General features: G+C 48.2%; 1 protein-coding gene across 3 annotated transcripts in view; it reads right to left on the bottom strand.

The window, feature by feature from the left end:
* Positions 1–258: 258 nt before the first annotated feature.
* The window catches only part of LOC135393258 (uncharacterized), a 36,048-nt gene continuing 8,650 nt past the window's right edge, over positions 259–27,656 (bottom strand). Inside the window, exons 1-3 of one of the 3 annotated variants that reach the window (XM_064623738.1) lie at positions 19,995–20,356; positions 3,250–3,579; positions 259–2,907 (exon numbers count right to left, since the gene is read on the bottom strand). In XM_064623738.1, the coding sequence (XP_064479808.1) occupies positions 920–2,907; positions 3,250–3,579; positions 19,995–20,352 (2,676 nt within the window). In that variant the 5' untranslated portion in view covers positions 20,353–20,356 and the 3' untranslated portion in view covers positions 259–919. Of the gene's footprint in view, positions 2,908–3,249; positions 3,580–5,668; positions 6,141–19,994; positions 20,357–27,656 lie in introns of those variants that run through there. The other 2 variants (XM_064623737.1, XM_064623739.1) reach the window with 2 other exon arrangements.

Raw genomic sequence — 27,656 nt, 5'->3', positions numbered from 1 at the left:
GCTTCATCCTACGTTGACTTAGTAGCTGTTCTCTAAGTAGCTCCAAAGCAAAGTCTTTCTGGATATTCGGCCTGAATATATCATTCTGAAGTAGCGCAATAAAGGATATTTTTTACACTGAGGTCACTCATCAGACCTCTTAGGTGGGAGCCTCTCACAACCCTACCATAATCGTTCTTATTTTTCGCATTCAATACCACCTTTATTCTTTTTGTTCACATTGCAACTTTCGCGATGTGATTGTACTCTCGACTAATTTTGATCTTGCAGCCACGGAGCCCCCGTCCTCCGTAGCAGCCCGTTGATTTCGCCGTCAGGAGCTCTGCGCTGTCATTCGTCGTGACGTCAGCCATTCCAAAGGTCGTCCAGACAGGAGGTCTTCCCAAGATCCCATTCTGCTATTCATTAAATACATTAACCAATAATGACGTCACTGTTTACGAAAATCCTGTATTAAAGCGAAATCCAGAGGGGATCGCACCTACACCACAACCGTTGCCCTAGCTTTCCCTGCAAGAATGAAGCACTTGTCCACCAAAGACCGCGCTGCCTGACGTCATTACTTCCTTCCATTGTCTAAGGCTGTTGCTGTGCGCTTCCAACGACCGCCATAACGGTCGACGTTTCAACGTTCGGTTTTGCTATCAGCACTGAGGAGTGCGCGCAAGACAGGAGTCCTTCATGTTCCCTGGTATTGACTGAATTATCACTATATTATTTTCTTTACTGCATTATTACTTATTTTCATTCTTATACGAAAAATTACACAAACTATTACAAAAAGCGCCCCTGCTACTGTGTGATTTCAGGCAGAATCAGGCAGGGTGGTCCGGTTGACCTCTCAGATTTTTTCGTTCCATGTTGACAATTCGTTGACCAATGTCAGTGGGATTGGGCAACTTATTGCAGTGTCTGGATTCTAAGTAAATATGGACGATATACAGGGAGTCATTTTGAAAGTGGGTTTGTCCTCGCACTCGTAATGTCGCATGAACTCCGGGTTTGCGTGAAGTGGCAGAAGACATTGTTCTCTGGGCACGATGGGCTTCCCTTCTTGTCCACAGGACATCATGCACAGCCGAAGAAACAGTACCCTCTCAACATTAGGCCAGCTATTAGTAAATACGTCCTCCCCTCTCTGCTTAACAAGATGACGAACGACGTCATACGTCAGGCGAGCTCCGAAAGTTAAGGCGAAAGCGCTCCTGTTCCACGCAGCCTCGTCTTCGGCATCGTGCATTCCTAGGCTTCGATGCACCTCCTTGATGCAGTCCATGAAGACAGCAAACTTTTCGGCACCGGACCACGACGAACTCGTTGCGTGTATCACCTCCCGTGTAATGAGCGCTCCTAGCGTCGCGTAGTTGAAGTAAAAGGCGATGTCGTCGCTCGCGTACATAAAGGGTGGCTCCTGGTAAGCCGAAGGCACCACGATCGAGTTGATGCCGTCGTCGTACGTCAAGTTGGAAGTGAGCTGATGCAAACTTAGCGTGTATGTATTCACTGTAGGAGGGACTTGTTGGAGAAGACCCGTTGCAAACTTGGTCAAAGCCAGAAACACCTTCACAAAACCGTCGTCTTCTACTTTAAATCTTAAGTAGCTGACATCTTCCATGATTTTTAGCTTGGATTCTTCGTAGGAAATGAGAGATAGTTTCTTCAGCTTGGAGTCGACCCGGAAACGCATTGTACCGTCCATCCATTGGTTCAAGTTGGCGGCAGTGATAGTGCTCAGTATGCTTCTGCCCATCTCAACGACTTTGGATGCTGGGCTATGTAGAGTCCTGCTCACCAAGTAGGGCCATGTGTGCGTCAGGACCTTTCGGGTCATCCCCAGGCAGGCCATGGCTATCGTGGTCGGCTCAGTGCTCGGGACTCTATAGAAACGAAGCACGCCAGTGAGTAAGTGAAGAGTATAGTACAAAGACCATCCTCGCACACTCTGATCATCGGTAAGGTTCCGTAAAGCGAGTGCTTGCTCAATTCCTTCAGCGTAGATCTTTTCATGGACAGAACGCAATTGACGCGTACGCGGAAGAAGCCCATTGGCTAGTATGAGGAGTGTTTCGGGCGAGTATGGAGCTACCAGTTGAGCAAGCTCTTGGAACTCGATGTACCTGGAAGCGATAGGCGTACTCAGCGTTTTCTCGACATCCTTGTCCATTTTGACGAGTTCCGACGCGTTGTCATTGAATCCCAAGCTATGCAGGACGTGGTTCATGTACGTCTCAAGCTCACCGTCGGACATAAGGGGCATCGCCTGACCCGCATCCAAGTCCACCAACGTTCTCGCCATCTTAACTCGTATAGAAGTTTCAGTCCGAAAATGACCGTATATGTAAGTATCATTTCTTAGGACTTCCAGTTTGAACGTTGTGGATATCCCTTTGGAAAGAGAAACGCTCGCCAAGTGCATCATGACGTCCGATATGTTGTTGCTGTCTAGCATAAATTGGACGTCGAGGAAAACACTCGCAGTCACCGCCATATCACCGAGGGAAACGCTTGCTTTGTTGCTCATAAAGGCGTAGCACACCTTGTAGAACTTGATCATTATATGGGAACCGTATTGGTCAGAAGACGTCAGTTCAGGGGCAGCCATCAGTGTCGCGTTGAGGCGTCGGATAAAAGAGGTAGGCGCGGTCGCTACAAGGTCATTCGTGTCTGCACCGCACACGAAGGCATAGAAGTCATCGCAGGGGTCCACATTGTCGTTGACGTTCATGACGAGCTCCTGGAATAGATTCTTGCACTCTGCGCTGTTACAGTCGACCAGAGTTACGGGAGTCCTGCCCATCTTAAGAATTATTATCGCTATAGCAAACATGAAAGGAAGTAGCATGATGCTTCCTCCACAGACTGTGATCCATTCCCGGGAGGATAACTCAGAAACATCACCACGTTTCCCTGCGTGAAAAAAGTGAAAGTTTTCTGGTAAGTACACTGAAGCTTGTTGCGTTTTGTTCCTGAAGAAATTCCGGAAAATATTTCTCTTTCTGTAAAATTTTAAGAAGCCACATTGCTGCACAATATCCTGCGAATTATCGTACTTTCATATTTTAAAATCGATAGCGCCCATTAATCATGAGACAAACTAGACAAAGCGCAGTATAAGCCTTACGTAAAGTTTGACAATTGTTGCTGTTAATTCGGAAGGACACGAGAGACGAAATATGTTCTGAGGCCTTCTGGCATGAGGCCTTATATGCTGCGGTAACTATAAAACCCCTGTGAAAGAACCTGCCTTACTCGAGAGATATCTGTCGTAGAACTTGGAGAAAGGCGAGAGACTTTTTGTCCTAGCCGCCATTGCGGGGGACCCTCCTGATGATGAACTCCTGCCTTGGACAACCGTCTTCTTTTGCTGAACTTTTTCCTTGACGTCCGGTTCCACATTCGGCGTTATGCGGTTAAGAACCGACTCCAGAAGAGCCTCTTGCGAAGGTACTGTATCCTCTTTCTTCATGAGTTGCCATACTGATTGACGACGTCCCTCCCGTATAGCTTCCAGGGTTTCTTCGGGCGGAACATAAGACACGTCGCGGAACAGTTTCTTGGGCTGTTCGTTTTCCTTCTCACCTGAAGTAACACCCAAGGACTGAGATTCTCGTCAATGCTTACGCTCAACACTTTATCCAATACTATGTATAGTTTTGTCGGGAAATGGCGGTTAATTATTAGAGAGGTGTAGAGAAACGTAAGCGCGCCCTAACTCCGACTCCGTATATACGTGTTGCTAATGGGATTCGGAGCGCAGTGGAGACACCCCGTGAGGAAACTTTGAGCCCCCCCCCTCCCCCGATTAATGGATCCCTTTCCATACTAGGCGGTACAAGATTAATGACAAAATCAGACCACACGCCTAAATAATATCGAGCTAGCAAGAGGTCTTCTGATGTTGTTCATCGCGCTGCAGAGAAAGACTTGGCGCTGCGCGTTACCCCTTTCTATGGCGTCGCAAGGTGTGGACCGCACCCCTCGCACCCCCATCGTGCCGCCGCTGACGCGGTGCTCTTCGACGTATTTTACGCCTCCCCATGATACGATTTCGACTACGCCGACGTGGCGGCAAGTATGAGTGGTGGTAGGAATTGAATGGGTCACTGTAACATACCGTCTGCATAGATGTTCTGTTTGAAAACAAAGAATGACAGCGCATCACTCAACGCGAAAGCCTTTGCGCAGTTAGGTAGGGAGTGTAACGCCCAGGGAGTAGCCCCTGAGAGGACTGTAGGGCATATGTAAGCAAACATAAACATAACAAGCATAGCAAACAAACATAACATAACAAGCATAACAAACAAGCATAGCAAACATAAAAGCCAACGCATAGAAGTACAAAGTGGCAGATGTGCAATCCTGGCACCGGCGGCGGAGCGGCAAGCTTCTCCTGCGACCCTATGCGACCCAATACCGGAGACACCATAGCAGATGATGCCCCATCTGAACCTCCGTCTACTAAATAGGTCAGCAAAATTTGCACAACTGTTGCGTACTGCGGATATGATTTGTACTAAAAAGGATCGCAACAACTGCTGGCGATAGGGGGGGGGGGGGATGGGCAGTTACGATTTTCCATGCTCCTTCTGACGTGCGGTAGTCGTTAGAGTGGATAAACACACGACTTCGATAAACGGCATCCTTTACGTTCTCCGTATCGCTCAAGGGGGGTCCTGCCAGTCCAGCACTGAAATGAACCTGGCCAGACCATGGCCAGGATATATAGTAAGCCTGCCTTGTCAAAGTAGCAGGTGAGCTCACTTTCGGGGATTTGTGCGGCTTATGAAAATGATTTTCTAGGTTGTATACAGCTCTTACAGCCATGACCTATCCAGCCTATTCGCGCCCAATCTCGCAGACAGAAAGTTGGTTAGAGGTGGACACATGATTTATTGAGCGAACTGTATACATTTTCTAAACAGGAATTCTTAACCACTTTGTAACCAGGCCTTATCAAATTCTGTATCAAGCCCACTGTATGCTGCTTTTATACGGCAATTTGTCCGTTTTGTAACCAGTCCGGATTAAGTCTGTATTCAGCAGAAAAGGAATTTTGGACAAGGAATTTCATTTCATTTTTTTTTTTAAATGTGCCATATTCACCATACCTTCATGGTGCACCGTACGTTGACAGATTTCAAAATCGTTTCCATCACTGTTGATGCATCACGGGTTGAGGTCGTGCACTTGCGCACCAGAATACAGGTTTCTTTCTTTTCTTTTGATCGTCACTTTCTTCGTGAAGTACTTCGGCGCGTCCGGAAACAACGCTGGGACGGCATCGTTCGTTAGCAGTGTCCTGTCCCTCGGAATTTCAACGTTTTCATCGCCAATGACATGCCGAAAAGTCCTCACGATATACACTCCCTCGAAGTGCCGTTCACACACAACGCAGTCAATTGTCAGTTCTTTTTCTGCGCGCTTTATGTTACGCGTCCACTCTTCTCTGCGGACAGTGTCCTTCGGTTCGGTTGTCGGAACAGCGTGAACAGCGTTTTCTTTGCGTGATGCGTACCCACCTTTGGAGCAAGGCACAAAAAATATTCGTCCTCTCGATGGCATGGACCCTGCCGTGAAGAGTGGATACCCAGACTTCGTTAGGTCACACCACACGTAAAAGCACCCAAAGAGACGCAAACTGAACAAACAAATGCTCGAAACAACTCACGTTGAGTTGACAAGTAAGCTTCTGCTTCCCGCGACCCGACTCGCCTAGTGGTTGCAGCGCCCTCTGCGGCGCCAGTACGGCCAGTACGTGTCATCTCATCGCGGTTTGCGCTTCCCTTCCCTATCGCACATGGAGGAAGGAAAATAAGGAGGGAGTGTGACGTCATTTTGCACGATTCCGGAAGTTTGGGTGAGGAGAAGCAACTGGGACAAACAATTCTCCTCTCCCAGCTCTCTAGCATCTCGCCGAGCGCCACAAAACGCCATCCACGCCGACAGCTGCCCCAGTTTGTTTGTCCCAGTTGTGGCGAAGTCTCACCGCAGATTGGCTGCCTCCAGTCACCTGATCGATATGACGTCCTCATGATGCGTACTATATGTCGTCACTTCCACTACACTTTTGTGATTCGGAAAGAAACGGTCGTGCTCCCTCCTTAGTTTTCCTTCCTCCAAACTATCGCATGACGTGTATACAGCGCTCGGCACAGTTCTCCTTCTAGCCACTGTAACTGAGCGTACGACAGGAAACGCGCGAGCTCACTTGGCTGGCGCGCGCCCTTGGCGAGGCCCTTGCAAATACGGGCGATTTGGGAAACGAAATTTGCCTCCCTCAGGGCTAGCACACACATAAGGAGCCCTCAGGGTTCGTTAGGAGTACCCGGCCATCTCTTTCTTTCAGTCTATCAAGTAGCTCTCGAATGCCGAGGAAATCATCGTCCACCGATAAGCGCTTGGTCGAGCCGGAGTATTAGGAGAACATAGAAGTTCTATGATAGCGTCTCCGAAAACGTGACAACCTGAGTGGCTCACATCACGTTGCTGATATCTAATTGGCTGACAGCGATACGGAGTCGGAATCGGAGGTCGCTTACGATTTTCTAAAACTCACTTTTAGCGAGTCCTTTTCGCTTGAACGATACGACCGATTCGAGTGTAGCGCATGCGCATTACGAATAGGTGAGCGAGTTGTTGGTAGCGCGGTTTCGTACGAAGACCCACTCGCGCTGAGTCGTTTCGGCGACCACGACGGAACCAATTCACATCGCGAAGCAAGATAGAGAGAGAGAGAGATTAGCGAAGCAAGATAGCGGGTGTTTTCAGTAGCAGAGTAGCGGACGTTTACTATTGCCGACGATGTATATCCTCTGCGGTAAGTCGTTGGATGTAACGACGTAGACCATCTCACACGCATCAGCGACCAGTTGTGGTGCCAGAACATGGGCTCCGTGTGAGAAAATTTGTGTCGTTCCCTGTTTGGGCCAGGCTCACAGACGGGTGATTAACCCTCTAACAAAGCGAACCTGCCTCCTATATCCTCCTGATCCCTCAACGTGAGATCGAGTCTCCCAACTGTGCCGGCGTCTGCTTGACAGCACGTTGACAACAGGGTGGCCGACGTAGTTCACCCCAACTGCAGCCATCTGCAAAGTGAACGTCTCAAAGTACGCTGCGCGATGTGCCATTTACAACAAGAAAACATGCGAGTGATCCACCAGGAGCCAGTTGCTGCCCAGAGCCATCTATTTGAGGATGAACGATTCATTCGATTTGATAAAAGTCTCTATAGTTCACTTCCCATAAGCTTTTCGAATCGGCAGGATCGGTAGTTTGATTCAGGCACAAATGACAGGCAAAATCTCTCCGGGACTGCACGGGATTGAAAGGGTCTGCCTTTGACGCATGAGGAACCGATGGCACGTGAAACGTATCCGCCTCCGACATAGCGAGCACGCGGTCTGATTGGCTGACGGCGAAACGGAGTCTGAATCGGAGCGCGCTTACTATTCTGTAACCATCTCTACTGTGGCCGAATGTACGGAGTGGCGGCAAAACGCTTCAAACAAGAGACGACGCACATTTTAGAATTTGTGAGCCCTGGAGACGAATACGGCAAGGGAGAAACCTGGATCTGCCGCGTTATCTGCTTCTCGGACTCATTTGCATGCTTCCTTTCATGTGTACACATAACTAGGGTCGTCAATCGAGATATCCGAAATACCGGAATCCCGGCCAATTTTTGAAGTCCCGAAGTCCCGGGATTTCGTGAGAACAAATATGACAGAAAAATCAAACACCTGTATGTCATCATGCACAGACTCACTCATTCGTGAGGAAATGGCACTTTTTATGACCAGAGGTGGCAGACAACCGCTGCCTCCACAAGCGTACAGATTTTTGTTGACTGTCATTTCTTCTTGCGTAGAAGCTGAACGGACATTCGGTTCGGAAGCAAGTATTTGCACAAAAGTTCGCTACCAACTTGGGGACACCACATTCGACTCTCCGTGCTTACTCATGTCGTGTGTTAATCATTGGACAGGAGATACGCACGCAGCGGCGGTGTTGCAAACCGTTTAGTGTTTCGTTTCTTTCTTTCTATTTTGAGTGTGTTCCTGTTCTTCATTCAAGTGGAATATTATACCGTTTGAGGAAATTATAAAGTAATGTTTCCTGTTATACTTCAATTGTAGCGGGACTTGCCTTCTTTTCACCCGCAACAATGAAATGCAGATAAATAAAAAAGAAGTGGCATATCATAGCAAAATAAATAAATAAAATGTAACGATTTCGTCGTCACTATTTTACCAATGTGATTACACTGCGAATTTTTGAGCGTTTTCCTTCAGGAAAAGGTAGAATTGACAAAGCGTGCATGAACTGCGCAGAACACGCCGATATAGACACTTGAGGTAGATGGACTTGGAAGTAGAGTCCTGCACGGCCCGCGGTGTCCGTGGGTGACCCGCATTTTTTTTGCGGGTGGCGGGTCTAGGTCTTCGGTGTCGTGCGGGTGGCGGGCTGGGTGCGGGCGGCATTGTTGACGGCGAAGCGGGCAGCGGGTCGGGTGCGGTCGGCGCATTTTACCAAAACACTATTAGGAACCATGACGAAAACCCGAGACTGGGAAAAAGACGAAAAACAGACGACACAACACAAAGTCTCAACACAATTCTCAACACAAGTCTTGTGTCGTCTGTTTTTCGTCTTTTTCCCAGTCTCGGGTTTTCGTCATGGATCTTAGCCACCGCCCACAACTTTTTTTCTGTTTTTGGTCAGTATGGAATGTTAGGCGGCCGAAAACAGTTTTCCCACAATTAGTGCAACCGTAGCTAAATTGGGACGCCTGCAATAGCTCCCCGAACCTCTCGCGCGCGAAACACCCTCCTTCGCCTTCACTATAGGCACGTGATGAGCGCCACCACACACGTCACTATGTGACGCAAGTGGTGAGGACGCTCCTCATTGGACTTGGGATCACATGATCGAGGGGAGCAACATCGCCCAGGCCGGAGCGTCTGCTACCGCTTCGGAGACGCCATGCGTTTTCCGGCTTCGTAATGTCCGAAACGGAGGGTTTGAAGGCTGTCCACGACACAACCACGATTTTTTGGGACCGCAGGCACCACGGGAAGAACGAGTCGTGCAGCCCGAAATTAACTGCGTTTGTACAGCAAAAACCCCGTGCTTCTCGACAGTGTGCAGCCTGTCCGACAGTTTTCACCGCGCAGTTGGTTCAGTGGCTAACAGGTGGCGCCACAATACCGCTTCCACAATACCGCTTCGCAATAGCTTTCTGCTGCTGTGAATTCTCAGATTGCACAAGCCACGGATATATTACTCTTGTGATCGTAATCTTATTTTCTCAGGCTGCGTATATGCTTCTTCTTTTAAAGAAAACGTGATATAAATCATATAAATAATAGAAGTCAACAAGAAGCAGCTAGCAATGTTCGTAGCAGACGGTTTTTCCTACGAACGAATGAGGGGCTCTCTACCACGAACGTCACACTAGAGTGGGTGTGGTCTGCAGTTGGAGCGCTCCGGCCTGTCACCGCGGCAACAATTTTCCAAATTAATTGCACCGTGGTGATACAACTTTGGACAGAAATATTTTGTGGGAATGCTTTTCACATACTGCTTTACAAGATGACAGCAGTTTTGGGCCATGTTAGATACCACTTTAATGCTCCTTTAACCATTTTAACTATTAGGAAGTACACCGGGTTGCCCAATTTCTTACGCGTCTGTACTGTAGTGACTCGAAATATGACGTAAAACGTCGCTGACAAGGGCGGAACAAACGCTCAAACCGTTAAGGTGCAACAGCTCCTTTGTGCTCTTCTCGATTTATGTCTCGTTTCATATCATCATTCCTCAAATCATAAACCAACACACATTTGCACCTTTTTGCGCTCTACGCTGATGTTGTACAAGAAACCATGCACACAGACATATCTAATCATCAGACATAGACCAGGGAGTACTCTCAGTTGGGTGCGGGTGAGCTTTTCGAAAAAAAAAAAAAAAGTGCGGACTGCGTGCGGATGCGGGTGTAATTTGTAATGGGACGCGTGTTCTGTGTCGGGTGCGGATTTGCACACGCGGGTACGGCTTGGATGCGGGTCAAATAATTTTGACCCGCGCAGGACTTACTTCAAAGCACCATCTGAAACTTGTCACAATCCCGAAATCCCGTCCCGGGATCCCGCATAGTTTGACAGGAACCCCGCATCCCCGAGCGCGAAAATGGGGTCGGTGGCGGAATTTCTATGTAGTTCTGTAGACTTGCATTGTAGGAGGGGGAGAATAAAATTGAAAATTGACAATGAAGAAATGGCTTTTTCAGCTGTGTTTGAGACTTCGTGTTGTGTCTGCCCTTTCGTGTTCCCTCTCTCCAGAAGAGTCTTCGCCCAGAATTCTTCATCCCGATGAATGTCGAGGACTGAGGTCTGATGGTGACCACACGGCAAGCTTGCAGAACTGTCGCTTAGTTATGTTCAGCTGCGTCTGTACCTGATAAATATTTATGAGACCTCGGTATAGTTGCAGGCTTCCTTTGTGGAGTTTAACTCCGATTGCATTATGTCTCGAAGCTTCCTCTATGGTGTCATATTTCTCAGCTGACGAAGGACACTAATTTCTAAAATACCATAATCGTTTATCAGCCTGTCGGGGCTTGTGCATAAAAATGGCAGTTCAGGATTGACAACCAGTCCACATTTCTTCACTTTGAGATGCAGGTATTTCAGCTGAAATGCTTCAGCCGAAATGCTTCAGCCGCATCATTTTCGTGGTCTAGTTCATATTGCACGCGAAGATTGTTTTTCAAGCTTCCTGGATACAGTATTTCATTCACTATGCGACTGTACTTGAAAGATGCTTGATGCGGCCTGCAAATACTGTACACAGATATTGAAGGAATCCTAATCCTTCTTTGTTCGTGTCATAGTTTTGTTTCGCTTTGCTCTACAGTAGACTCTTCAAGGTCCTCAGCTTCCTGTGTAGTTATCCTTATACCAGAGAGAAACTCATTTGCGTTTGCAATATATATCGTTCTGTCGAGATCTCGCTTCGCCGACCATGCGCCTCTTTGTCCCCCGCGATGCTTCGGAACTTGGGATCATTCGGGACGTTGTAGAGCTGCCGAAGTCGAGTGCCCTCCTACGTCGTCGCTGGTTTTCCTTCTCTTTGCATCGAATGAGCGTCTTGATCGCAGACCCGAGGCTCCTTCCCACCGTCCTCTTCACAAAAACGGAGTGCCACTTGGGGCCGCGCATGTTGTACCACAGGGCTGCTGTTTCACATCGATGTTCGTATCCCCTGCCTTTAGCAGAGTCTACTGGCTTCCCTCCAAATGCGCGGGCAACAAGGCTCATGTACGTTTCTGCAGCATTACTTGTTGCATCCAGAAGCAGCATATCTGATCTCTCGGCAAATGTGTCTATAGCCTTCTGTATTTCCGCCATTGCATTTGCGCGAAGCAACAGCCTCCCATTTTCTGTTCGTTGCGGTAGTTCGACAGTTTCCCCCCATTTCACGGGACAGTATTCACTCGGACATACCTCGGAATGCTTTGTTGCGAAACGCACACTGCGTGTTTTTGCACCGGAGCGACCCAGCAGTGGGAACGCAATTACCCGCTGTTCTGGCAGTCGTTTTTTTCTTTTTTTCATTTTGTATGTGCGGTTCTACAGTCGTTTCCTGCATAAAAGTAGTATACCACTACAAAGGTGACATGTTATTGCATGCCTGATATTTTTTAGTCAAGGTCGGATGTGGTGTTTTTGAAGAACAGGTTTACGAATACAGTGTATCTTGCCAAATCATGGTCTATACTAACGCCTATTCCACCTTTGCAGTAGGGTTAATAAGTAAATAAAATACATCGCCTGAAAGAGCAAAAAATAATGCTATCCTATCAAAATTTTTATGTTCGAGATGTATACTTTATTTGTAAACCGACTACAAATATTGAGACAAATCACACTAGGTGGCTTTTTGGCGATATGATTTGTAAAACAAAGTACGCAAAAGCTTTTTTAAGTTTTTGCAAGCGGTAACAGTCCACTGTGCGTAGGCTGTGGCTGTGTGTCCGCGTGTGGCTTCTTTGCGGGGCGAGTCAGATGCCCTCAAATTGCAAGGAGAGCGCAGTTTGGGCACGCGCTGCTGTTCACGCGAGGACGTTTCATTATTTTCTTTCACGACCACTGCTCATCGGGATCAAGGACCGTTGAACTTGTTCATCACACACGGTGTGGTTTGATATATATAAAAAAAAAACAAAAAAAACAAAACAATGACGCATATCGGAGAGCCCTAGGTGCCAGCCTTGCCTGAATTGAGATGAAATCGTAAACACCTTCCGATGTACTAATACTCGCTATTCTATAAATTTGTTTTACCGCACGTAATGACACTATCAACAAATATTTCAGTTTGTGCTGTTCAGACGCAATTTTTTTTCGCCTCACGGTAATGAAGAACGCAGGGTCCCCTCCCTCATCTGAGGTGTAACCTCCACCGGATTGCTTGGACGAGCCATTTTCTAATAAAAACATCGATGTCTCCCATATTTGTATTCGCCGCACTTCTCAACACATGACCATGATGAAAAGTAACTGTTTGCCGCCCTGGGCGCCCTCGCCAGAGTGGGCGCCGAATGGCAGCCCTTACGTTGTTTGTTGGACAATATAAAGCAGGAATGAAGAGAATTTGAATTTACGATCTCGCAGGAATGAACAGAATTTGATCTCGTTTTTTTGTCACATTTGAAATTTGTGTGTTGTATCTGCCCTTCCTGCTACGCCGATTGGCAGCGCATGCAATATGAATAAGTATTAATAAAAAAAATGAGCGTTTTCTCTCCTTTGTTTGCAGAACTTGTGACGACAGTGACGGAGGGGGGGGGGGGGGGGGGGGCTTCAAGTTTACCCTGCCCCGAGCACAAAATCGCCTCGGCACGGCTCTGGTTCTGAGGCAGAATCGAACAAACAGACGAATCAGGAGCCTCAAGCGCCTAGGAACATGAACAATTGAAATATGGCAGTCGTCGATAAAGCCCGCCGCTGTCTGGCTTTTCCAACGGCTGCCTTATTTCAACAGAACCATGCACCGTATTGCTCTCCTGTAGATAAGGTTTGGTTAGGCTTGGGCTTGTACCCAACTGCCGACGCCCCTGGATGTGGACGTACTGAATATGCAAGTTTGCCGTGAACTGCACAGTACTTGCGTATTTATTTTCCCCTTTGTACACCCGAAGTAGAGCCCGTTTGCTTCTGACTTGAGACATTCTAACAGAACATTCGGGCTCAACCAGTTTCTCAACCACACCTAAAATGAGACGCAAATCGCCGACGCGTGAGAACGAGCTTCCTACCAAATGTTCGGGAAACGATGCGCAACAAGCGGCCTACGAGGCTAGCAAGCACGCTAACACGCTAAGCAATGGCTCTCAGGCGCATGCGCACAGCCCAAACCGCACGTACTACGAGCCCCAGCGGTCCCCGCATCCGCGACGGAGAAACGAGATACAGAACACGAAGAAAGAGGTAATCGGAAGAGCGCGCTTTCGTTTGGAGAGAAACCAAGGTATATCTTGGAGAAACCACGGGATGGCGCCAAAGTGCAGAGAATGCTAGTAGGCGGCAAAACCACTATTTTTATGCGAGGGATCTGGAAAACTACTGTGAGTTTGTCGAATTTGTTGATTGAAATCGGTTCCTAGACTGTTACTCTAGGGAATGACACATTTTGGGCCAGGTATCCCTGTCGTGGGTGTCGTGAGAAGCGATTTAGTTGCTTCTCCCATAGACTGCCATGTATAGGAAATTTGACAAATTTTAATTCGCCAAAATTCAGTGGTTCGCTTCAGGCCTCCAAATATGTGTCATTCCCTAGATAAACTCGAGAGGAACACGCCCGTACCTGTTTCGTGTGGAACGTTAGCGTGGTTTACGAGATCCCTTCGAACAAAAGTTACCCATAGACTTTCTTAAAGGGACGGTCTCGTACAGCCGGGGCGATTCCGAAACTTAGCCAAAACTAGTTTCACGAGTACTGTACACATACAACCATCAAAGTTTCATTCGGAATAACCAAGTCGTTTTCGAGGACTTTGTCGAAACGTGCCGTAAGAGCAGACGACGAAAGCTGCGCCTCTCTCATGCATACGTCACCTATGACGTCGGCCCGCGGGTGCGTCGTCGTTGTCATGGTAATTGTAACTTGCAGAAGCACCTTGGTTTGAGTAATCCCCTTTGCTCTCGAAATGGGGACACTCAGGCATATACCTCCGCGAGCGAAGAATGTAGTCCGAGCATTGACTGTGGGGTCTCCCATAATGTGGCGCACAATCGGATACGTGGAAGCTAAGTCACGTGTTTTCTTTCCGCGAGTATTTAATGCAGTTTTTAAATAAACACGTTCTCCTTCTCCATGTACGTCGTCAGCGACACTTCATTTCGAAGCATGATCAGTGTACAACGGGGAGTGTAATGGAAGCGCGCGTAATATATTTTTGGTCGGAGCTGTAATGCGACCGCGCGCGCCGATGGCCAGCGACTTCAGATTTGTGATTGTGGATGGGGTTGTTCTGCGACTTTTAACTTGTTTCTGAGGATTAACATCCTTGTTGTAACATCCATGTAATATCCTTGTAACATCCTTGTAATATCCTTGTTGTAACATCCTTGTAACATAGTTGTTCTGAACCACCATGCTTGCCACTAAAGTGAATGCGCGTTTTTCACCTGAGAACTGAAAGAAAATGTACGAGAGTTGCCGCGGTGCCCAGTAACTTCTGAAAGTCGTCTGCTCACACCGATGCACTAGCAGGCGCAAAAGCAGACGATTTCTGTATCCTATCACGGACTTACCCGCAGGGCGACGTGGCCGTTCTTATTGTTGCCAACACAGATCGCGGCGTGCTCTGCAATCTTTATCAATTTAATTCGGTTATTTAATAACTGTGGCGTGTTTTGTCGGGTAGATTAGCAGTATTCCATTTTCAACAAAGGGCAATCGAATGGTACACTTTATGAAAGGGGCAGGGAGTACGAGACCGTCCCTTTAAGTAGTGAGTCCGTCTTAAATGCGCTCGTGATCGGCGGCCAAACAGTTTGTAAACAACACAGTTGTAGTTTCTGCGCGACGATTTGGACGTCTTTCGATAACGGTAATTATTTTTATCCGATAATCTCGCGCAGTTTTGCACATAAGTACTGTTGACGACTTCCAAAGATTTGGTGACGACCGATAGGCAAGATCCACTGAGCCGATGCGACGTACTTAAATTAAGGAGAAATGGGCTACAATGTTGCGGAAGAAACACCGCATAGTTTATGCTGGCAAAATGCGTTCATCTCTTGCTTTTGTGACGACGTGTCGCGTGTGACGATGCGTCGGTAAGCGGCAAAACGACATAACAAAGTCACATGACCTCAAAATGACCTTTTCTATGACGTGCGACCAGGACAAGATTGCAACTCTGCCAAATGCACCCGCTTGAGGGTAGTTACAACAATGGCGCGTTTGTGTCACCCCTGTGGTTTGCTGATGAGATGCGTGGCACAAGTGGAACGTTAGTCAAATTCCGGAAGGCCAACGGCACCCTCTTTGCAGTAAATTAGTGAAGAAGCGCTTAGAGGAAAAGCGGAAATGCCGAAAAAGCGATAATGGAGTTTACAAATGATCTGTCTTTAAAGCGGGTACAGTCGAACGACTCCAGCGCCACCTTGTGTTGAAGAAGAGAAGGTGCATATTTGGAACGCCCCCCAAGAACACACACGGTCCTCAGGATGTCCCCACAGTGTCATCGTATCCTCGTCCTTCGAGGTGTATCACAGAACGTCGTGAGGATGACACTCGCGCACTGTCCGTGAAGAGTCATTTAGGTACGCCCTGCGCCCGTCCCTGTGGTTAGCTAGCGGGAGGAGAAATATTACTTTGTTTAGTTTACCTGCTCAGACTCCCTAAACACATTTTTTTTTTTGGCTGATCCTTGGACTCAAATGACGTTTTTCGTAAATAAAGCGTGGTAGTCAACTTCTTCCTCGGGTCCCGGGGACGAGAGTTGTCGTGAAGGCTAGTGGTGGGACGACGCGAGTCCGGTCCGCGGAGAGAGCCAGGCCAGTCCAGGTCGCAGCGGAAGAAGTTTATTTACACCTATATACAGCAAGAAGACTTCCGACAAGAAAGTCCGAAAAAGATCGGATCAAAGACCCCTCCACATGGGCGACGGGCCTTTTTGTTTAAAATCACGCGCCGTCCACAAATTTCACAAACAAAATCAAAGATGCAAATTTCTCAGCCCCAGGATTGGTCCGTTACGAAAGCTCCCCAAAATGCTCCAATCCTGAAGCGAGCAAATTACAAAAATAGTTCCCAGAATTCGATAATTGTCACAAATAAACAATGTTACAAATCCAAATCCCATTAGTGGCTCAAAGCGAAATGTATACAAATACATGAAAGGGCTCACAGGAAACGAGTTCCCCACATTAGCAAGTTTGGCCTCAATTCATGTGTCTGAGTCCCCAAGGCAAGACAAACGCCAGTGTTCCGCACGTCACAATGCCCATTCATACACGGACGTTTGGAGATAATCCGCATCCGTTCACGGTACACAAAACCCTCTGGCCAGAAAGAGGCGACCGAGTAAACCGGGTTCTTGTAAACAAAGTAAAATGCAAACAGCAGAGGGGTGCTCTCAAGGGCGAAACGCATTGGACGTTTTCTCAGCGCCAAAACGTCGCGCGTACGCCATGGCCTTGCCCACGCGGCGAAGAAACGCCAGCGAGGCGACCCCCCGAAACGCATGGGACGCGTACGGAGCGAGTGACGCGCGCCACTGTTGCTATATTCGTCGACCACAAATATCTGTTCGAACGTGCAGATGCTCTTCTTTCCAGTTGTTCCTGCGTTCCTTCATTCCAGGTACCATTAAAATGTTCACGTAAATTTACTGTGATGGATAATGTCCCAAAAATTTATGCCAGCTGCTCATAAGCCACCTTGTCTGCCGCACAACGGCCATGGTTCTGTCTACTTCTCGGAAAACGCGCCGAGACGCGCGCGAATATCTGTAGTCGACAGATTCCGGCGTACGCCCTCCGCGCGCGTTGAAAAACTGGTTTTTACTAGGTCACACGCACGCCGAGCGCGCGCGCGTCCTGAAAACGTAGGAAAAACGCTCCGTGCGTTTAGCCCTGTAGAAACTTAAGTGGTCCAGCGTAAAATTCTCTGCCTCCGAAAAGGATTACTGTCTCTGATACATGGAGCATTTCTCGTGGAAAGGACAGAAACGCGCAATCCTGTCCCACTGCTTTTGACTTTCAAAAGTCCTACCTGAATGTCTCAAACCAAAAGGACTAAGAAACAGACTTTGCAGTGATGGAGAGCTAATACTTCAATCAATCCCTCGCTTTGAGTATTTTTTCTTTGCATAACCGAAAGAAACCTGAACAACTCACCCTTCGCTTTGTGTCGCAGGCGAGCAGGACTACCGAATTTACGGTGAGCCGTGTAATAAGCAATAAATAGTATCTGTCTTCGCTTCGGAAGAGAATTCTAGTACCTTTCGGAGTGGATGTCTCAGACTTTGCCTTTGTCTTTTATATTTCTCTTTGCTTTCTTTTTAAACCGCTGCGCTTATTGTCCGTTATAGAATGTACTAGAAATGAACAGCCAGACCTTATTGCGGCAATTCACCAAGATGTATGCAAATGCTTTCTGTACAATAAAAAACATTGATATGGGTTCAATGCGTCAACTCTGACTAGTTGGGGGCTATTTTATAAGTGTGCACACTGAGAAAGGGATATAAATATAAAAGAATGGTTCATCCTAGAAGTGCTCTAGCACTGTTCTAAAACTGTCCTCACGTAGCGTCTGTGGATGTACTGAGGATACCGTGGGGACGCTATATAGTGTCAAAAGCGCCAAAATGACACGTTGAGGATGATTTGAGGATCAGATTCACCCTCCTGGGGATGTCATCCCCGTCCAGGTATGATGCTCTTAGGATATCCCTCGGATGACAGCGTGTTGTTGGGGCCGTTCCCTTGCGGTAGAGGTAAGCGAAAGCGTCCTGAGGATAACACTCGCGGACTGTCCGTGAACAGTCATTCAGGTACGTCCTGTGCCCGTCCCTGTGGGTAGCTAGCGACGAGAAATATTACTTTGTTTAGTTTACCTGCTGAGACTCCGTCAACACATTCGTTTTGTTTTTTTAATGCCGACCCTGGGACATCATTGACATTTTCTGAAATAAGGGTGGTCCAGCGTAACATTCGCTGCCTCCAAAAAGGATGACTGTCTACGACAAATGGAGAAACGCGCGATTCTGTCGCACTTCTTTTGACTTTCAAAGGTCCTCCCTGAATGTCAAACCAAAAGGAATAAGAAACACAGACATTGCATTGATGCAGAGCTAATACTTCAATCAATTCCTCGCTTTGAGTTTTTTTTTTCTTTGACATGAACAGCTCACCCTTCGTTTTGTGTCGCAGGCGAGCAGGACTCTCGAATTTAGGGAGGTTCGTGTTATAAGCAATAAATAGTATCTGTTTTGGCTTCCGAAGAGAATTCTAGTACCTTTCGGAGTGTGTTTTTCGAACTTAGTGCCCCAGACAAGATATTTTCTGCGTCTTTTATATTTCTCTCTGCTTTCTTTTTAAACCGCTGCGCTCACTGTCCGTTATGGATTGTACTAGAAACGAACAGCCGGACTTTGTTGCCGAAGTTTTACCAAGATGTGTGGAAAAACAGACGTTATCAGGAGTGCCTGTGGTTTCGTATCATTTATCCTGTCTGAGCACGTGGAAGAAAAAATACGGTACAATGAAGTGAAACTAGATTTCGTCCCTGAGGTGTCACCACTCTGGCCTGAAATTGTCCTCAATGAAGGTCTGAAGACTGAGTCTGAAGGTGTGAGTTCGCCATATATCGTGCCCTAATGGATGCGATTTTCATTCCACGCAGAGATTGGGAGGTAACCTGGCGGAGGCATCCGAAGTGCTTCACGGCGCGGGGGAGCCCTGACCAATCCTAGAGGACAGCGCTACGGTGGATGGTTCTAGATTGATTAGTGCGGCAAATAGAAAAAATGGGCGCCACTGATGCGCTTATTACATATGACTCGTCAAGAAAGCCAACGGTGGAACTTGTAATGCATATAGGAAAGACCATCTCGCGTTCTTGATTACACTGAGGTGAAAAAGAAATAGGCATTACAGCAGCACAAACTTAATGGTTGCATTAAATGTGGCAAGACAGATTTATAGAAGAAAGCCATTTTTTAATTTTTGTTCTGGTCAAAAGATTTCATCTGCAAAAGGTGCTACTTCTGCTAGATTAAAAAGGCTCCGTCGACGGTTCGGGCAGTGGCTTAGGCAAAAACAGCCAGGCATGTCAGAGTCCTAAGTAATCATATCCTTCATTGTTGCAAATCCTTCATTCTTGCAAACTTTCATGCAGGTTTAAAACCTTTTTTGCAATCTTTTCTTTTTACGTATCGGTACAACTGGGTTTTACTAAAAAGGCACTCTCGCGCTTCGCGACGGAAAGTCGCGGTCTGCTCTTACACCACACGTCGCGGAATCTGCTATGACACCGCACGGTCGTCGCTCTGTTGTAGCAGACACACTTAATAGGGTGTTATACACATGCATATAAAAATGTTGCAGACCACTTTTTTTTTTTTACTATTATTATACCCTTCAACGCGGGACGTGGTGCGCACTGTTCCACGTTTAATCGCGTTTAACCACGTTTAATACTTTTGAAAGCCATAAGCCCGATTACGTACATCAGTATTTGTAGCGCAGCGAGGACAAGGACAAACAGAACGACCAGACACACGCAAGTCTTCGTCGCCAAGTCTAGCGCCTGTCTTCGTCGTTCTCATTGTTTGCCCCTGTCCGCACTCCGCTACAAACTCACGTTTCACTACCAACTAGCCTAATTCGCAACCATTCCGTTTACGGAGCTATACCCTGTTTCTAAATCGGAGATATGGGTAATGTCCTTCTAACCAATTCCAAACTTACCTTCGACAGGACTAAAAGCAACCTTGTCTTCGGCTGGACTGAAAGCGACTTTGTCTTTGTTAGTGCTTGCGGGACCCCATTTTGTGGACTCGTGCGGTGTGACATCGAGTGCAGATTCCTCCTGAGTACTGGGCAACACATACGGTACCACCTTGTGTACTAACATTGTGGTAGCACCAGCCCCTTGCTTGAGTTGACTGGACGTCTCCACCGCCTGTTGTTGCTGGCTGTCGGGTTTTCTGGAGCCCTTGTGTTTCTTGCTGCCAGACCCTTTGGGAACTCTCGACGGAGATTTGACAGATTTTCTCTTGCGCTTCTTTTCTGCGTCATCTTCTCCAAGGTTCTTCTTTCCTGGCATCTCGCAATCGAATGAACGGACGGTGTCGTCTTCTTCGTCTTCGGCAGTGAAGGTCGCTCGCTAAAAATCTTCGGAGGTGCGTTGAGTACAACACTTCATTATTGCTCCACAGCGTGGGTGACTAAGAGCAATTTTGCCCAATTTCTGGGAGCAGGTGCTCAGGTTTACGTCGTAGCCGTGCTCAAATTCCTGGCTTCTGACGTGCTCCTGTCATAGGGCAACGCCGCTGCCTATAATGAGACGAGGATCATCCCCCATCGCCACCTCGGGCTGGCCGTTCTCTCCTGGCAGTTTCTCGTTAACCAGTCTAGCGTGAAAATATCAAGTCGTGGAAAAGCTAGAACTAGCAAGCGAAACAAGAAGACCTGGTCCATGAATGGAGTGCGCGAGTTCGCCCTCGGTCGTTCTTATCGCGTCTACCCAAGAGCAATTTTGCCCAATTTCTGGGAGCAGGTGCTCAGGTTTACGTCGTAGCCGTGCTCAAATTCCTGGCTTCTGACGTGCTCCTGTCATAGGGCAACGCCGCTGCCTATAATGAGACGAGGATCATCCCCCATCGCCACCTCGGGCTGGCCGTTCTCTCCTGGCAGTTTCTCGTTAACCAGTCTAGCGTGAAAATATCAAGTCGTGGAAAAGCTAGAACTAGCAAGCGAAACAAGAAGACCTGGTCCATGAATGGAGTGCGCGAGTTCGCCCTCGGTCGTTCTTATCGCGTCTACCCAAGAGCAATTTTGCCCAATTTCTGGGAGCAGGTGCTCAGGTTTACGTCGTAGCCGTGCTCAAATTCCTGGCTTCTGACGTGCTCCTGTCATAGGGCAACGCCGCTGCCTATAATGAGACGAGGATCATCCCCCATCGCCACCTCGGGCTGGCCGTTCTCTCCTGGCAGTTTCTCGTTAACCAGTCTAGCGTGAAAATATCAAGTCGTGGAAAAGCTAGAACTAGCAAGCGAAACAAGAAGACCTGGTCCATGAATGGAGTGCGCGAGTTCGCCCTCGGTCGTTCTTATCGCGTCTACCCAAGAGCAATTTTGCCCAATTTCTGGGAGCAGGTGCTCAGGTTTACGTCGTAGCCGTGCTCAAATTCCTGGCTTCTGACGTGCTCCTGTCATAGGGGCAACGCCGCTGCCTATAATGAGACGAGGATCATCCCCCATCGCCACCTCGGGCTGGCCGTTCTCTCCTGGCAGTTTCTCGTTAACCAGTCTAGCGTGAAAATATCAAGTCGTGGAAAAGCTAGAACTAGCAAGCGAAACAAGAAGACCTGGTCCATGAATGGAGTGCGCGAGTTCGCCCTCGGTCGTTCTTATCGCGTCTACCCAAGAGCAATTTTGCCCAATTTCTGGGAGCAGGTGCTCAGGTTTACGTCGTAGCCGTGCTCAAATTCCTGGCTTCTGACGTGCTCCTGTCATAGGGCAACGCCGCTGCCTATAATGAGACGAGGATCATCCCCCATCGCCACCTCGGGCTGGCCGTTCTCTCCTGGCAGTTTCTCGTTAACCAGTCTAGCGTGAAAATATCAAGTCGTGGAAAAGCTAGAACTAGCAAGCGAAACAAGAAGACCTGGTCCATGAATGGAGTGCGCGAGTTCGCCCTCGGTCGTTCTTATCGCGTCTACCCAAGAGCAATTTTGCCCAATTTCTGGGAGCAGGTGCTCAGGTTTACGTCGTAGCCGTGCTCAAATTCCTGGCTTCTGACGTGCTCCTGTCATAGGGCAACGCCGCTGCCTATAATGAGACGAGGATCATCCCCCATCGCCGCCTCGGGCTGGCCGTTCTCTCCTGGCAGTTTCTCGTTAACCAGTCTAGCGTGAAAATATCAAGTCGTGGAAAAGCTAGAACTAGCAAGCGAAACAAGAAGACCTGGTCCATGAATGGAGTGCGCGAGTTCGCCCTCGGTCGTTCTTATCGCGTCTACCCAAGAGCAATTTTGCCCAATTTCTGGGAGCAGGTGCTCAGGTTTACGTCGTAGCCGTGCTCAAATTCCTGGCTTCTGACGTGCTCCTGTCATAGGGCAACGCCGCTGCCTATAATGAGACGAGGATCATCCCCCATCGCCGCCTCGGGCTGGCCGTTCTCTCCTGGCAGTTTCTCGTTAACCAGTCTAGCGTGAAAATATCAAGTCGTGGAAAAGCTAGAACTAGCAAGCGAAACAAGAAGACCTGGTCCATGAATGGAGTGCGCGAGTTCGCCCTCGGTCGTTCTTATCGCGTCTACCCAAGAGCAATTTTGCCCAATTTCTGGGAGCAGGTGCTCAGGTTTACGTCGTAGCCGTGCTCAAATTCCTGCATTCTGACGTGCTCCTGTCATAGGAGGACAACGCCGCTGCCTATAATGAGACGAGGATCATCCCCCATCGCCACCTCGGGCTGGCCGTTCTCTCCTGGCAGTTTCTCGTTAACCAGTCTAGCGTGAAAATATCAAGTCGTGGAAAAGCTAGAACTAGCAAGCGAAACAAGAAGACCTGGTCCATGAATGGAGTGCGCGAGTTCGCCCTCGGTCGTTCTTATCGCGTCTACCCAAGAGCAATTTTGCCCAATTTCTGGGAGCAGGTGCTCCCAGGTGCAGGTGAATGGACGAAGAAATAGGATGTGGACTTACATTGACCGAATGAGCCTGCGAAACGCTGCTGCACAGATGGCAAGGGAAAGGAGTACAGAGAATAGCGCCTTTTTTGCGGGTCGTTTCGTTCCAGGAAGAACAAAACAATTTTTTTTTTTCTCTTCAACGCAAACACCAATCCGGACAATTCTCGCGTGCAATGAAGTTAGGGAGCCTCCATGGGTTGCTGCGGCTTCTCCGCTTTTCAGGGAGCCGCCTTTCCTCCTTGCCCTTACGCGGAGCGCGCATTTTGACTCCCAACTTCCTACGCGCTGCCCATTGCCGGCTTTGCATTTTGCGCGTTCGAGCGCCATCCAGCACATATACACGCAAGTGATTGCATTTCTTCGGTGTCTTAGCGTAATTGTACGTTTTGGGAACAAATATCGCAACTCATCCCTCCGGAATTTTATATCCAGCGTGCAACAAGCGTGTCAGGACTTCCTCTATGACCGCTGAAATCGGTCGTTCCACGAGTCATTTTCTCGGGTAATACCAGAGTTCCAGAGTTTTTTTTCTGCGTGTACCACGTTCGGGTCACAGTTCTTTTGCATCGGAATTTACACATGAAAGAGCTCCTTTTTTCTTTTCTCTATTTCTATGAACCACTGCTAGGGCTCAGTTCATCTCCGTATGATTGGCATGGGGTCGTTGATCTGTCGCCTAAAGAGCTAGGTCGCGAACCCGCGTTCTCTCTTGTTTCAGTAGTTCCTACTTGATTGAGCAAATACATTCGTTGCTGGACGAAGACAAGCGTGCGTGGAGATCTGCAGAGTGCGTTACTCGCATGATACGTAGTGCAGCGAAATGCCAGGGTGCTGTGTGCCCAAGCGTGCCAATTGCGTTAAATCTCCCCCAAAGCCACAACAAGCTCATTGAGCTTCGTGAACACGTACGTGGTGCAATGAATCTTCGGTATATTTCGGGCAGCGTGAGAAATGTGCTACACGTTTCTTCGTACAAATGTGAGGAGGCATTCGTCTTTTATTGATAATAATGTGGGCAATAATCTTCCGACTTGTAACCAAGACAAAGAAGAACTATGTCATGTAACCGTGGGCAAATTTGTACAACTGCGATTATGGGTGCAGTTGCGACACGAGCATATGTCGGTAAAACAACGTCGTTTTCAAGCACAACGGCAGCTGGTGTTGCACTTGAATGAGATGTTATAATAAAATCTGCTTGCAATTAACATATTTCTGTTGTCTATACACATTCCCATGTTTACTGTTGTAATTCGCTGGTCGAGACGCGACCGCGTGTCCAGGTGCAGTGACGAGTTTAGACAAACGTTACAAAGCACTAACAACATATTTTACAACCCATGACCAGCTCTACTAGCATATATGACAGTTTTGCTACGCTAGTATCCTTCATTCTGCTTTTATCCCCTTCCTGTCGCGAAAAATCGAGAAAAACGCAACCCCGCCGCTGACGCCCAATGCGATGTGGGAGTCAAGATGCCGGCGCTCGTAGCAGACGACGGAGTTGTCGCCTCCCTGAAAAGCATAGAGTTAATATAGGAAGACTCTAGAGAACGTACTTGGCGCGCCGTCAATGGGATTCTCCTATCCCCGAGCGTGACCGCCCGGGCGCAGCCATCCGTTGGTCATGGACAGTGTTAGCGGACGAATTTTAGCCCCCTAACTACAGCGGAGCTGCCCCGTTTGTTGCCAACACTGTGCCGTCACGTGGGATGACAAACTGTGGAACGAGCCGATGGAGGCAACGGCGTCCACCGTAGGAAGCGAGGCGGCGAGGCCCGCCGTGTAAGGGCCAGTTCTCACTTGGCGACGCCCGACGCGGCGTCGTGAGCGGACGGCGGAAGTAGAGGCGCTTTTCCGCCGCCCTGTCCGCGCGCACGATTTTCATGTTCCCACCACAGTGGCATTCCGTCGTCCGAAACAGACGACAAATCAGGAGGCGTGGCCTTTCTGTGTCACCTTATTGGTCGCCAGCTGTCATTCTCGGCAGCTCTCGCCGACGTCGTGAAGGAAGTTCGGCATGGCAGTTTTTTTAACTCGACGTCTCTCCTCTCCCGACTCCGGAAATGCGCGTCTATTTCCGCCGCCCGCTTACGACGCCGCGTCGGACGTCGCCAAGTGAGAACTGACCCTAAAGGTGCTGTCACACTGGACCGAATGCCGACAAAATTTGTATGCCGACATCGAAAGACACGGTGTCCTTGCACCTGTCACACTGCACAGACCAAAGACGGGCGACGCGTCTGTCTGTCTGCCGGCAGTCACATCTGGACGCTGTCGGCACCCGCCGCTGACAAACATGCCTGTCACACTGAACGACAGCAACATCGCTACTACCGCCACCACTTTGTTCGAAGATGGCGTCCTGTACAGCAGAAGCGTATGGGAATGTGCGCCGTACGTGGCGTTTTATCTTGCGCTCGACTCGGAAGACGACGATGAAACTAGTAAAAAGCCACGATCATTGTGGAGTAGGAAGTGGCTCGTGCGACGAAAAAGCATGGGATGCTACGAGAATCTCATGCTTTGTCTCCATTTTAGATATCAACGTTTTCTCATCTTCCGTTGTGAACTCCATAGCTGCGGCAACACGACGCGCGCAGCGAAAGCTTTCCAAAAGACAACGGTTTTTCGCAAACACACCTCCGTCAGAGGCGCTGATTGTTTAAATAATAATCGCAACACCCACAACATGGATTTTTTAAAAAAAAATATCTTTTCGCGCAGTGGATGTCGTATGTCGGTCATCGTATTTTTGAGCAACGATCAAACTGCTGTTGACATGTCGTCAGACACTGTCTGCCTGCCGATTTTGTTATCGAAATCTGTCACACTGAAGCGACATTTTGTCGACTTGCGTCAGCCGCTGTCCGTCGGCGCAGTGTGACAGGTGTGCTTGGCAATACAATGTATGGTGACAATGTCTGTCTTCCGTGGGCGTCGGCGCCGTGTCAGTGTCGGTGTCGTGTCGGTCCAGTGTGACAGCACCTTAATTGCGTTGAGAACGCACGAATCTTCGGGATACGTACAGAATTGAGTAGTGCTATCGGAATCACAAGGTAAACGTTGCCATATCAAACGTGAATCATATCTATGAGATTACCTGCGACACCGCCAACCCTTTGCTTTCCACCGACACGGATGAAGATGTTTACCGCCTATGACGTTTTGAAGTGGCGTTTGTATGCTTTGCGAGGGAAACCAATAAATCATTACCCATCGTAACAAATGTAGGCATGTATTTCCGAAGGCAACAGAATTCCAAAGATGAATACACACAGTAAACCGCCATTTTCATGCTGCTCTGCAAACCAACGGGAACCGGAAATGGCAAAACCGAAACCACCCGCCATTCCACGCTCTGGTCTGTCGAATTTCGTGATAATAAAGTGGTGAACGAACGGCAGCACACAAGCAAGTGATGTAGTTGGAAAATATCCACTGCTTATTTGCTTAACGAATACATATGAGATACGCCCATAGCACGCGGAATTTTAGATAGCAAGTGATGAATTTTGGAAAAAGAGCACGTCAAATTTAGCGGAATGAAGCAGCCAACGGAAGGCAACACCTTCCATGACCAACGGATGGCAGCTCCCGTATGGTCAAGCTCTTTTGAGCGAGTCCGACCCACCTGCTGAAAAGGGGACGCACATGGAGGCTCCCTAAATAAAGTGGTCATGCAGAGCCACCTATGAGTAAAGTATCAAGCGCATAGTGCAACGCGTCTCTGAAACAGGCGGCGTCGAGCAAAAAATGTCGCGTCTGGCCCGGTGTCCCGTCTTGCCCCGTGTCTCCATCTTGCCCCACCTTACCCTAAAACCAATACCCTCCTCTGAAACAGTCACGAACGAATCGCAAACACCCGCCATTTTCCCCCCACCTCTCTCGTAAGACGCGCGCGCCGCTAGCTCTCGCCAGAGTCTGGCTCGCGCGGTCAAGGTTTGGCGTGCTTTTGCACCGATGTTTTATCCGCGGGCTGTTTCTTTGTTTGATTTCGTTACTTCCACAACCGTTTCTTCGGAACACAGAACAATGATAGAAATAACAGATGATTTTCACGTTGCGGCGGTACCAAATATGAATTTGTAAGTCCATTCGTACCCATCCGAGCCTTTCTTTTACTTTCACACCCAGAAATATATGCAAGGTACATTCTTACAACAGGTATTAACTGATAGAGAACATTATCCAGCTTCCAAGACAGGTTCTTCAATCACGTTCAACAATGTCTATTTTGTGCAGTTGTTATACCTCTGACGGAAAATAGCCCATTCTTGCTAAACAGCTGCCTCAGCTGAATGGAGTACGTTCACCAAACAATCGTTTTCAGACAGGAGAGAATCTTTCGAATTTTCAGTGGCAGGGGTCTATGAACTGTAGGGTATCTAGAACACGTGACAGAAACTTGGTATGCCACTCGCCAATACCCGAGGTAACGTAAAATCATATAAGTGAAATAAGTATTAGAGTTCAACAACTATTTTTCCTTTAGGGGACACATGTTTTTCCTATTGTTTTTTTTTTTTCTCTTTAGTCTTGCACCGCTATCCCAAGAATACCGATGGAGATGTTGTCGCGTAATAAAGTTGTTCATCCATCAATTGGGACCGACCCGACGCGACACGCGGGATAGGGCTTTGTCACATTATTCATTTTTTTTTTTTTTCTTTTATGTGACGGTAGGTTACTTATCGTGCTTTTCGGCACTCATTGTC

Source organism: Ornithodoros turicata, chromosome 4 (genome assembly GCF_037126465.1).
Source record: "Ornithodoros turicata isolate Travis chromosome 4, ASM3712646v1, whole genome shotgun sequence".
Lineage (NCBI taxonomy): Eukaryota > Metazoa > Arthropoda > Arachnida > Ixodida > Argasidae > Ornithodoros > Ornithodoros turicata.
The sequence above is the reverse complement of the archived record's forward strand: the minus strand, read 5'-3'. Positions and strand labels throughout refer to the sequence as shown.